The following is a 13,596-nucleotide window of genomic DNA, read 5'->3' as shown; positions in this document are numbered from 1 at the left end:
GCTACAGCAGGGGTGGGAAACTCCAGTGCTCAAGGGCCACCAACAGTCCGGTTTTAAGGTTATCCCTGCTTCAGCACAGGTGAAGCAGTCAAGACTGAGCCACTGATTGAGCGACCTGTGCTGAAGCAAGGATATTCTTAAAGCCTGAACTGTTGGCAGCCCATGAGGACTGGAATTGGCCGCACCTTTTCTACAGCATCAGCAACACAAAAGAATGAATAATAAAGCCGCAATCCTGCTGGCTGCATTTGTTTTTTTAAATCTTTTTTCTATCATTGGAACCGGTTGAACCACACTGTTTCATAGCTCTAGGGAAACCCCAATCTCTGAGATACATACTGGTAAAGATACTGAGTTTAAAGTTCCCTCCTGGGAAAACAATATGGCCACCAGATCTGGCGGGATCCCCGGTAGGAAGCCGAAACATCGTTATTTGCAGCTTCCTATTGGTCTACACTGGCGGCCATATTGAATTCTCCATTATGGTGCATCAGTGCCTTTTATAATGTAGCTCAGGTGTTCCAATTCCATCCATTTGAAACCCTGGTGTAATTGCTCCTTTAAGTGAAGTGTTCACTTCTTTGTTCTTTCAGTTGCTCTCCATGTGTACCAGGCAGCTGGAGCTTTGCAGACCAGCCTGCAAACTGTATACTATTGATGGCACTGTAATTCTTACATTGCCCAGCCTGGTTGCCTGGACTGTGAATGAGTTCTTTAAACAGAACGAGAAGAAGCAAATCAGCGACGAATTACCCAACAGTGACTGTCAGAAAGGTGATCATTTTATTTTCTATTATTATTCATTTGTTTTGGGGATTCTTTTACTGTATTTCATGCATTATTTATTGTACAGTACTCACAACATATTACTATTATTGCTGCTGGAAGTCTAAACGGACGAAGCAAAGGGGCGAAAGGTGCAGTGGGGATTGCTTTTTAATGTTCCTCCTGGAGCCCACCTTGGCTGTTGTACCTGTCTTCTTTTGCTGCTAAGGCTGCCAGGTATTGCTAAACGGAGGAGGCTACACTGACTGTGATTTGCTGCTTAATATCTGGACTGCACAACAGGACTCGCCTAGCAGTACTCTGAGCACTTGGTTTAGGCTGAGTATTTATATCTCTTTAACATTGTTCATTTGGGGAGTGTTATTTATGAGAGTTTCAGATTATTTTGTGCTGCCCCATTTCAACATAATCATTTCACCTTATATCAGCTTATCATACGTCTGTCATTTGGATCATTACATTTGATAGTGTGTTTGCAGTCTATCACACAGGGAGTGCACTGTTCCAGCAGGTTTCTGTTATATAGGCCGGCCAGTCTCAGTGGTGTGAGGCTAATTACTTGCCTCCACACCCTGTTACTGTACAGTATGTGGTATTTGTGCATGTTTATTCAGTGGCAGGACAGTTTGCAGCTCATGAGACAATACATTTATTAGGTGTCAGTCATATTAGATGTGATTTTGTGGGTTAACAGGATTGTTCTTTTTATATCTTTTTGAGTGTTTTTTCTTGTGATGTTAATTATTAAATTGTGTTACTTTTCTAATATACCAGAGTGCTTCTTAAGGGTTTCTTTTCTTTTTTTGGTGTGTGTGTGTGAGATTATATATATATATATATATATATATATATATATATATATATATATATATATATATATATATATATATATATATATATATATATATATATATATATATGTGTGTGTATATATATATATATATATATATATATATATATATATATGTATGTGTGTATATATATATATATATATATATATATATATGTATATATATATATATATACACATATACATATACATATACACACACACACACATATATACATACGCAAGTACAAACATCTATTATTTCTATCAGTTATCTGTGACACATTAAAAAGTGAGTTTATTTCTTTTAATCTGTAGATGAGCAGGAAGTGAATGAGAAAACTGAAGTAACACTGGTTCGTTCAGAAGACCTGAATAATATGGATGAATATTTGATCTCGCTTATACTTCGGGATCCCATTGAAGTCTGGGTCTCCTGCGGCGAGCCTTTCCGGTCTTTGCCCGGTAAGAAGAATCTTACAATTACAGTCATAGTTTGGGAGCCAGTAAATTCTACATGTACAATACAACACCGCGCTCACAGAACACACGTTCAAATCTGTTCTACTATAATACAGTGACAAGCGCCAAACTATATGTGACAGGGTCTTAACCACCCTCTAAAAGGGCTTCAATAGAAAGCCTGTATTGGTCTGACGAATCCAGCAGGGAGCTGGTTAATTGCAACTACGGACAATTTGTCCGTCTCCACCTGGCTCATCAGACAGGTAGAAAAGCCTGCTGAGGAGCTGTGTTGCCAGCGGAGACTCACAGGAATAGTTGTCTTGAGCACAGGACTGTGCTGCCAGCAAGACCCCCAGAAACCAGACCCTCTATTCCAGAGTGCAATGGACCCTGCAACCTGCCAGAGGGTGGCCCCCAACAGACACCAACCCAGACCCGTAGACTGACCTAAGGGGCCCCTGCGTACAGGTACCTTTTAGGAGTCATAGGTTGGCAAGAGGCCTATCCTCCCAGCCCTGCAGATAGGGACTGGGAGAGTGAGCTGGCCCTTACATTGTGATAGGCTGTTTGTTTATCTGATTGCTTTCTTAAATATGTATTATTTGAAGCTACGGGCTGCATAAAAAAAGCCATGGTTTATTTTCCCCAAATATGTCTCCCTGGTTGTATCTCTGCACTTGTCTCCTACACTATAAATAACACAAAGATGAGAAATAAATCCTGTTTCAAAGAGCTTAGACTAAGGCAGGGGTGCTTAACTCCAGCCCTCAAGACCCCCCCCCCCCCCCCCCCTCCTCCAGCAGATCAGGTTTTAAGGCTATCCCAGCTTCATCACAGGTAGATCAATCAGACTTGTAGACAGAGATATCCTTAAAACACGACTTGTAGGGAGTCTTGAGGATTGGAGTTGAGCACCACTAGTCTAAGGGTCAGGTTCATTAAAGTCTAACACCTTGATTAAGTGCATGTATGCGCGAAACGCGTAGGCGGTGCATTTTTTTACCTGAGTCCATGTGAAGGCAACAAACTGATTTTTTTATTGGGGTGAAAGCGTGTTTTTGAATTTGCGGTTGTGCTCTGTTTTCTATCTACACCTCATTACAGTCTGATACGTGCATTTGTGGGTAAAACCAGGTCTCGTATTGATCTGCAGCTCACCGTATTCATGAAGCACTTATCACATGTCCAAACCGTGCATAAATTGACCTTTTTGTAACAATTTGGTTCGAGCTTTGCGATTCCATGCAGTATTCTTTTGTGATTTCAATTAGCAGCGAGTTAGCCTGGAAAATCACCTCCTTCAGGTAGGAAAAATAGGGCATTTGCAGGAGAGCGGAGCGAGAGAGGTGCCTGGCCTAGAGAGATAAGGTGTTAGAGCAGCGCTGATTATCCAATAATCAAAGCTTTGTTCAGAAAATAAGTTTTCAGGTGGGACTGTGACATTATTAGTACTTAAGTAATAATCCCCAAAGAACGGGGCATTATTGGCCAGTAATGCCTTGTTCTGAGGGGATTATTACTATTATAGGTACAGCACATGTTCTACACCCCCCCCCCCCCCCCCAGTGAGAGATTATGGCTATGCCACTGCTTGGCGTAGTGCTGGTTACCTGCGTGGTACAGGAGAGATGAGTTTCCCGCGATGGTGTGGGGGTACAGGGCAGACCTTTAGGGATCCCTCTAGTTCTGTTCTTCTTGGTGTCAGCGCCTCCAGACAAAGGGGGCTTCAGCACGGCTGAAGGTGGTCCCCGCTATGACAGTCCTTTATCTCTCTACCTCTCTCCACGCAGACTGCAGCGGAGCCAGAAGTACAAATGAGGATGTTCTTTATTACAGGAGCCACTGCTGGTGTTGTTGCAGCGTATGCTCAAATTGATAGGGTAGATCCCTAGCTTCTGGATGGGACTGGCCTGCGGGTAATGGTGCGGCCTAGCTGGATTAGGTTATGTGTTTAGCCCATGAGGGGCTGAGCACATGTCTCACTCCCAGACGGGAGGAGACGTTTCCAACACATCCTACACCATGCAGGGGCAGGCTGGAACTCCCTGAAGGTCTCACTCCTAAGGGGCTGAACGTCAATCTCTAATTTAGGCACTTCCTTCCTGCAGCTCCAAGAGGGAGGGCCCAGTATCTGTACCACCTTTGGCTATCACATATCCCTTTGTCAACTCCACTCCAGAATTCAGCATGAGGAGGGGGAAAACCCCACATAATAGCCTGTCTCTGTCTACATCTTATTAGAACTTACAAGACAGGGGTAGGTAGAGAGCTAGCTGGACCAACCACTGCTTATATAGGCTAAATGTAAGCTTTTTTTTAATTTAATTTTTTTTAAATTTTCATTAAAAAAGATAGACATTTTTGTAGTCATTGATTTTTATCATAGCATGGATCCTCCCGAAGGGGGTAAAGCGCTGCACAGTCACAGGAAATAACTGAAGGCTGATGAGTGGCAGTGAAAATAACTTTAATGGCACAAAGGTGCAAGCAGATCCTCTGACGCGTTTCAGCCTACAAGGCCTTTGTCTACAACCCCAGGATCAACAAGTGAGTCTGTTTACCTCAACGTTATAGTGCTTGAAGGAAGCCAGTTGCTGGAATAGACATTACACATTTTTTACTTACTCAATGTGGGGTTGCTTATACCTGAACTCCGGTAGCACATTATAATATATCACATCACTAAGCAGGAATTCACTATTTCTGAGCGCCTGTTGGGGTTTTCTTTGATTTACCCGTTATACATTGATTTTTATCAGCAGGATTGTCTACATTCTTTTACACACACACACACACACAAACACACACACACACACACACACACACACACACACACACACACACACACACACACACACACACACACACACACACACACACACACACACACACTGCAGCCCCTCTCTATACACACAAACACACTGCAACCCACCCTCTATATACAAACACCCTCTGAAGTCCCCCTACACACTCTGCAGCCCACCTCCTCTACACCCACAAAACACACTGCAGCCCTCCTCCACCCTCTAAACTCACAAAACACACACACACACCAGCCCCCTCTACACCCACAAACACACTGCAGCCCCCTCTAAACCCACAAAAATGCAGATACACACAGACCAAAACACACTCTGCCCCCCTCTACACCTACAAAACACACTCGAAACATACACACAACATCAAAACAGACAGCTGCCCCCTCTACATCCACAAAACACACACCAGCAGCCCCCCCCCTCTACACCCACTGCCTCCCCCTGTAAACCCACACACTGCAGACACACACACAAAACACTCTGCACCCCTCCTCCACTCCACATAGGGCCCGGAATGTTTAGTAAGATCTCCCTATTTATCGGGTTGGCTGGCTTTTCCAGTTCCCAACCCCTAAACCTATACAGTACGGCAGGCTCCGTTCCAGGGTGCCACCGGAAAGCGAAAATCGGCGAAAGCGGAACATAGCATTTGCTATGTCCCCCAGCGATTACTTTATATCATGTTTGCGTTTACTATAAGGCTCTATACAGACAGCCCAGGCATATGGTTAAGATGCTAGCTAGTTTGCATAGAGTCCATAGATGAAGGAGGAGACGGGATGTTGAGATGTGTCGGGATGCTAAGTGGACGGGGCAGGGCGGAGTACTGGGTCTGGAGAACAGAGACCCCAGGGGGGAGGGGGGGGACCTTCTGGTCTGCTGGACCCAGTGTCGTCTACCCAGTGGGAGGCAATGGGCTGGCTAAGGAAAAGATGGCGATCGTAGGTGCTTTTCCTATTGGCCAGAACTTATGTCCCGCCCACGGGGCATCCCAAGCCGGCTCAACACGCCCCTTGCCTCTGACCTCATCCGCCAGATGAGCCCTGCTCTGATTGGCTGCTGAGAATAATCCCACGCTGTGAGTGGCTGAAAGGCTCTGTCCATGTTAAAACATATGGCATAGTAGTCTCTAAAAGGGGCTGCTGCAGATCAGGGTGTGTGTCTCTCAGTCTTTTCAGACTTATAGATAGTCTTGGGATGGGTCCAGTGAAGCGCCGGTAAGGTTTCCCAGGGGCATTGCGATGCCAGGGTCTTCTTGCCAAGCTGAGAACTGGTTCTGAGGAGTGAGGTTATTGTTCCAGGCTTACTCCAGCTCCGTGGAGTGAACAAGGTCAGCCTTTGCTGAAGCAGGCGCCTTGCACCTAGGAAAGCCTAGTTTTTACCCCCAGACCCAAAGTAAGTGTGTATATTCTCTGTATTTTGTATTTCTGTGTGTTTCCGAGGTCTTATCCAAATAAACCTCATTTTATTTCATTACTGTGTTTTGCCTATTTACCGATCCCTTACTGTAAATATAAAAGGTGTTAAAAGTCATGGGCTACCGTGACATCAGTGAGTTAACCTTCTGACTGCTGGATGCAGGACTCAGATATATGTTTCCCAGGCATAATTATCAGTACCTGACTTCACCCTGTCACAATCCTCTATTAGTTAATAGGGTATTGTGAGCACAGTTGTATGTCTGCAGAATTTTTATTAATCTTAATAAACATTATTTATATCCCAATTCTCTTACTCCTTGGAGTACGCTGTTATAGGATCGCCTTTTCTGTGGGGCCTCCCCATCTATTGCTTCGTAATTATACTGTAGCAACATGGATCCTAAGCAGCACCCACACCACCCTACTTGGCGTGAGCAAGACTATTGCAGATAGCTACCGGACCTCTAAAGTGTGACCTTTTTTTATATCACTTTTATTAAAGATTTGCAGAGATCAGAAAAACAAGAGAAAATACACTGGCTACAAAAGGAGAGAATTGTCGCTGAGCTGGACACGATGAAGCACAGAATGAGACACTTGCAAGGTAATCGGACTGGAATGATTCCTTATAAGACTGTATCAGAGTACGATTACAGATAATAGAGTGAAATTGTAGGGATGAATACTGCTGGGAAGAAAGGAGTGTGATTTTGAGGTTCAAAACCCATACAATCACCATGAAACTCTATCATTCTGCAAGTCACAGTAAGATATATACCGGCTTATTCAATATGGTTAGAATATATGACCGTGCGTTACGCCGCTTATCATTGTATTGAGTAAGGTCTATAATAGAGAAATATGCTGCAGGGCATGAGAAGCACTTAAAGGTTACAGCCTCGGTGTTACTCTGACAATTTAAAATATATCTTACTTTTAGAACTTGCCTTTCCATTTCCTTTTTACATCCTGATAATATACTCCACCGTCACTTCCTCCAGAAGTTTTCCAACGCAGAGAAATACTGCCATAAAATGTTTTTTTTTTGTGGGGACTCATAAATATGGCAACCGTGGTTTGGATAAAAAATAGCTTTGCACCATAGTACTAATCATTACAAGTCTGAAATCCCATTGCAGTATTCTTAGCTCGCGTAGGGTTAATGACAGCCTTGTGTATTGTTTATAGGCTTCATGTTCAGATGTTGGGCCTGTATTTGTGAGAGACCCAAAGACACCTGGAAAATATGCTAATTGAGATATGCAAAATATATTTAAATGGTTAAAAATAGCATATTTCACGTGTGTTAAGTTTTGTTCACATGTACTTCTCCATGTACAGGTCTCACACCTACTCCCCCCCATCCGCCCCACCCCCCCCCCCTTATTTCTCTCTATGAGCAAATAAAAACATCACTTGTGAGCACATTCACGCATTGTACAACCCTGCCTTTCCCCATAACCTCTTTACAGGGTGGTGGGATGTGCGTTGGGCTCAGTGCTGGGGCGTGTGCGGGGCCTCTTACCTGCAGCATCTCCTCCTGCAGGGTCCCGCCATCATGGCACCGCGACGTCAAATGGCATCGCATTGCCACGATAAACGTGGCGTCACGTTGTCATGGCAACGTGGCGCCACAGGGCGTCCCATTGTCAAAGCCATGCGCGCATGGCGTCGTGACAGCACGTGGCGTCCCATTGTCATGCCAACGCACCGCCATTTGACGTCGCGGTACCTCCATGATGGAGCCTGCAGGAGGAAATGCCGCCGAGAGACAGTAAGAGTTAGAGGCCCCGCACCCTCCCCTAACCATCACTTTAATTGTTGTGGGGATGAGTGCTGGGGCTTTGTAACCATGTGGTTTCAGTGTACAGGCACCGACTGCAGCAGTATCATCTCTTAGCATACAGCGCTTCCACTGCATCCAGGGATTCTGGGAAATCTTACACGTGTCATATTCTCGCTCAAAACACATTTCACGCTGTGGATTATCTGGCTAAGTGGAACTAGGGCTTTAACTGATTACACGTGTTGCCACTGGGTGGCGCTGTTTCTCTGTGGACGGGCGTGTTTCTTTAGTACGTATCAAGTCATTGCAGTCATATAGTCATTTCCCAATATGGAATCTCCATGATTGTAAGATTTAAAACAAAGTGACTTTAATCTCCAATGTCTGAGACTTGGAGGTTGTGGAACAATTCATTGGCACCGGGTATGAGTCCCACAATGTATTTCTAATGCAACGTGCTAAAATAAATAGCCAATTGTCATAATCTGTGGGTGTCATGTGACCGAGGCGGATTTTATTTGAACGTTCCCGTTTTTCCCCCTTTTCTTATTGTCTCAGGTCGCCGTGTTAAATCTCTCACTCCTGCCAGCCTGGTGCCCACGAAGAGCCCGGCTCAGCCTGTCCTGGTGGAAGGTGGCTGGACGGAAGAAACCAGGGAGGAAATGAAACTAATAAGAGACATACAGAATGTGGAGGTGCATTAACCCATTCATTGCCAGAGGGCGATAGTAATGGATTGCAGTGGGGCATGCATCTCTTGTGCCAACTACTCGTTTCATTGTAGCTGCAACGTGCAGCCTTCCCGTGCAGCACTCGAGTAGTTACCACACATATAACAATGTTGCTTCCCAATGCTGCCGACAGATTTCCTGGGGCCCAGGACTAGAGTTTAGACCGCCCCCTCTACCCCCTCCCCCCACGTGTTGGTGGCCTTTCGAGCACCCCACCATTTCACACCCTCATGAGCCACCTCCTCTATTCCCCCGCCCTCTCCTCGTGTATGTCTGTCACTCTCCCTCCTCCCCTACCTCCCCCTCTCATTCACTGCCACTTCCCCAATCCCCCCCCCCCTCTCCTCACACTCATTCCCTACTCCCCGCACTGGGCACATACACACATACACACACACACACACTTACCCACCCTACTACCCCCCTGATACCCATACAATTCCTCCTCCCACACACACATTAAATGCAACACACAAACAGTGCAACACACATTGCTGCTGGTCTGAGGCCGGCTGTCTCCAGCTCCTGCGTGGTTCTCTCCAGCTGTGTACCTGCCCTGCCTCTCTCCCACGCCGGGTCTCGCTTCCGCCCGGTGCGCGCCGGAAGTCTGGGCCTGCTTCCGTCACGCACCCAGCGAAAGAGAGGGAGAGAGGCAGAAAGTCCGCAGGAGCTGGGGAGAGCCAAGGCCCAGCACCAGGTCCAGCTTCCAGCACCGGCCAGGCCCGCCGGCCCCCACCCCCATGTCGGCGGCCCTGTTCCTTGCTCCTGATCTCGTTATCAGCAGTGAATGGCAAACCCACTCTTTCTATCAAGGGGAAAATCTTGGGATAAAACACATTTTTTACCATTTTGTTCTAGTATTAAAGCAGAGTCTCCAGAGCTGAACCGCATTAATTTCAGCTCCAGGGACCCCCTGCTTCTGGAGATACTTACCTCCATTGTAGGTGCCCATAGCCACTCCGCACAGTTAGCAGGGTTCATGTAATGGCCGCTTTTCAAAGCTCCTGCGCCTTGCGGGCCAATAGGAAGCCATGACATCATCCGATGCAGCTTCCTATTGGCACTCATGGACGTGGGAGCTTTAAACTTTGCTGAGATACTGGAAGTCTGTACCTCGGAGAAGCAGGGGGTCCCCAGAGCTGAAACTAATGGGGTTCAAACATCTTTTTTTCTTCATGAATCTGCTCACAGCATGACATGGGTGACATGATCCAGTGGAGTTTGAGTGGTGGCTTCAGAATGCACTGTAGCCCCGGTTAGAAATGGGGGCTATATATCTTTCTCCTAGTGGTGTAAGTCCTTCTAAGGGCAGGCCGCCAGTAGCTATCATGGGTTTCCCCAGCTTCAAGCCCTGCCGGGATTGGTGGAGGTAGGCACCTGACTCTGTGCGGCAGGCTGAGACACAGGGGAGGGCCTGCTGACATCATGATGGGCAGGGCTGTCCCTATTTAGTGGGCTGCTCCTGTGAGTCTGAGAGAAGTTAGTCAGTGCTGGAGAGAAGGGAGTGAGTGCAGCAAAACAGAGTCTGAACTTGGAGCATGCCAGTGAGAGGAGAGGCTCAGCCACCTTGAGTAGAGCTGATAGCACAATAGTGCAGTGGACCAATGCCCCTCACCCTGCAGAGGGTGAGGGGAGAGTCAGCCTCACCCTGAGGGCCTATACCTTGGGGTGGAAGGTGTGGAGTACTGGAGCTCCAGACAGCCCATCCTGAGGGTGTACTTCTGGAGGGAAGGAGAAGGAGGAAAAGCCTGTACCTTGCTGCTGTTGCTGTGTGTTGTTGCTGTGTGCTACTGATGCTGTTGGACAATAAAGACCAGTACTGATTTTATACAAAGACTGTGTGAGATTGATAATCTCTCGCCCTGGGACCAGGGCTTCTCTGGGAGGGTTTCACCGTATTCATTAAGGCTCTCCAGAGATGGAGGCGTTGCACCAAGACTGCTAAGAAGATGGAGGCATATACCCCAGAAGCCTGTCCCTGTTATCCCCTATACCACCGCGGGAGACTCAGGCCCTCCTGTTCCTCACAGGTACGCACCACCCACATACACGTAACCAGCCCTCACTACACCCTAGAGGTCCAGTCTGCGACCGGGGGGGGACATGGGTTACATTTGGAGGTGAGCTGCTGAGATCCAGAACAGGACAGGCTTTCAGCAAGGCAGAGCTGGAAGAGTGAAGTGCACCTTCCATGCAAGTACTGGAGAGAGTAGGGCATTTATGCATACCCGGGGTATTCAGGGGAGCGTGGATTCCCGCACAGTACGCCCTGGGTGCCCTAAGAGGGTGTTGTAAGATGGGTGTGAGGCTATAGCTGTCCTAGTCCCTTGAGGCAGATAGTGTGAGGCAACTGGGGGGGTTAGCCTGTTAACTTGTCCAGGGACCATGGCCCAGGGCCCGCACTATGAGTGGCCAAAAGTAGGAGACGCCCGTACTTAGGGAGATGCCCGGTATACTAGCCAGCACCCACATAACATGCACCACAGAGTACTTGCAGGAACCGTCAGCAAGTGCGGTGCACAGAGAAGGAGTTCTGCCTAGCCTGGGGTATGCCACATCATATCAGTGGGCAAAGCAAGTCAGAAAAGCATGCAGAGAGTGTTCAGTGAGCTGTGCGAGAGCAGTCAGTGTCTAGTAACGAGCTATGCACTAGCCACTGAGAATAGTGCACATATACATTTGGAGGGCTCATCAAGGATGGCGGCTGTCACTACATGTGCTCCGCAAAGCATGAAAGAGTTAAAAATGGCGACCGCAGCGCCATCCACGGCCCAGCAGTTAGCAGCCGAACTAAAATGGCGACTCCTGCCAATCCTGGATCGCGCACGTGAAGCGTGCAAAGAGACTGAGGGAGATGTGTAGGGGTTTGGCGCCAAATCCAGATCCCCTGCAAAAGGAGCGGTGCGGCACGAAAGCCCACCCACCTGTGCTGTGACTGGCCGACAGACAAAGCCACGTCACACTGAGAGAAGGAGTGCCCCTCCTCTTGTTTCCACCAGAGGGAGGGGGCACAAGGAGAGCCAATCAGGAGCGTCCTCCCCAGCGAAGGGAGAGACAGGAAGTGAGAGCGAGGAGCTTCACTTCTGTCTGGCATTCGAAGAGCAAGAAGCTGAAACATTGAACTGTTCCACCCCTGAGCAAACCATGTCAGAACTGAGCACGACGGTCTTCCAACTCCCAGGAGGCTTCCTGGTGGTGGAGATCGATGGCCGAGAGTATCTCCAGTGCCTGTGCATACACTGCAGGACACCCGGACTGGCTGCAAGCACCAAATCACGATGCCCTCAATGTGGCACATACTACCTGTGGCCTAACGAACCATGGCCTATGCTAAAGACCCCTCGGGGTGCCTCCCCGGGAACATTAACGGAGGTGGCGGAGACAGCAGACGAGGCTGCCCTAGTTCCCTGCACCACTGCTGAGGTGGGAACCAAGGCCCAGCCAACTACCGAGCCGAGCGATGATCCGGCGGAGAAGAGCGCGACCGCAGTGGAGGTACCGGAGCGGGGCCGTTTCATACCACTATCCACTGGCAGGGCCGCAAAAGATCCAGGTGACTCCCTAGCGGAAGATCCGACCAAGTCGTCTTCGGAGGAAGAAGATGGCATTTCATCGGTGGTGATGCGTCTACCGGCGAACCACCCGAGCTCTAAGAAAGATGGCGGTCCACTTACCGGAGAGAGGGAGCAGACGAGTCCGGACACCTCCCGACGGCAAGCGCTGGTGCGGCCTGAGGCCCGTAGAAGTCCCACAGCCGTGGTGACTCCCAGTGCGGCAGAGACGGGATCTGAGACGGCTCCGGAGGAACCAGAGGTCATCAGCCGGCAGCGGAGCGGTAAGGAGACTCCACCACCCCCTTATTCCCACCAGGCGAAGAAGGACCCTGCAGAGAACGAAAAGGAGAGGCTTGCGGCCTACTTACCCATCCGCGGACCGGATGATCCACCACCGCCCCTTCCGGTCCTCGACGCACTTCCGGTGCGTGACCACGGAGCGGATGGGGATTCCGTGGGCGGCCATGATGACGTCACTTCCGGGTCCGACTGGAAAAGAGGCCCGGGAGCGTTGTTCTCCCCGCGGAGAGCAGCCATGGCAGCTGCAATGGCCACCCTGAGAAGCCAAGGTTTTTCCCGAGGAACACGAAGCCTGGCGGAGAGGGCAAGCAAGAAAGTGCCCAGCGGTCGCGGCATTACCCGCTCGCTGGACATTAATTCGGACATTGCCCCAGCCCCTAGCGCCATTGCCCCGGCCACTGCCCCTGCCCCGTCACGAGTCATGACACCGGGACCTAGCGGGGATAAGTTAAGTAAGAACCCCAAGTACTCCAAAGATTTGAGGGATTGGGAATTAAGTGATGAAGGGTCTGATGGGGAAGTACCATATGCCAATGTGATACATGTGCCTAATCCAATGTCAATTTCTCCTGTGTTTAGAGGGAGGGCCCGAGGGTCCCACAATACTGCGGAGGCAGGGACTGTAAGCAAGGTGGTCCACAAAATGAATGCTACCATCTACATTAATGCAAAAGGTAGACGCAGTTGCTCTCGCTCTACAGAGGCGGTCACGACCGGTATATCATCCCATGCTGAGTCAGAGACAGGTACCTCTAGTGCAGTGTCTGAGTATGAGCACCGTGACAAGTGGTGGGCACCCCTGTTCACTAGGTACACTGGCGACACACTTTATTCGAGCTCGGCTAGTCCCACGAATTCGGGTATACCCGGGTGTATTGAGGTTTGTGACTGTTTTCTGCCCGAGT

The 13,596-nt window shown here is 48.7% G+C and overlaps 1 protein-coding gene across 1 annotated transcript in view; it reads left to right on the top strand.

Moving 5' to 3' along the window:
* The window catches only part of DCDC1 (doublecortin domain containing 1), a 262,271-nt gene that overhangs the window by 235,309 nt on the left and 13,366 nt on the right, over positions 1–13,596 (top strand). Inside the window, 4 exon segments of the mRNA XM_075567322.1 lie at positions 594–774; positions 1,934–2,080; positions 6,823–6,924; positions 8,665–8,801. Of these exon segments, the coding sequence (XP_075423437.1) occupies positions 594–774; positions 1,934–2,080; positions 6,823–6,924; positions 8,665–8,801 (567 nt within the window).

The sequence above is a fragment of the Ascaphus truei genome, chromosome 12 (genome assembly GCF_040206685.1).
Source record: "Ascaphus truei isolate aAscTru1 chromosome 12, aAscTru1.hap1, whole genome shotgun sequence".
NCBI lineage: Eukaryota > Metazoa > Chordata > Amphibia > Anura > Ascaphidae > Ascaphus > Ascaphus truei.
Note: the sequence above shows the minus strand (reverse complement) of the source record. Positions and strands in the feature narration are given on the sequence as shown.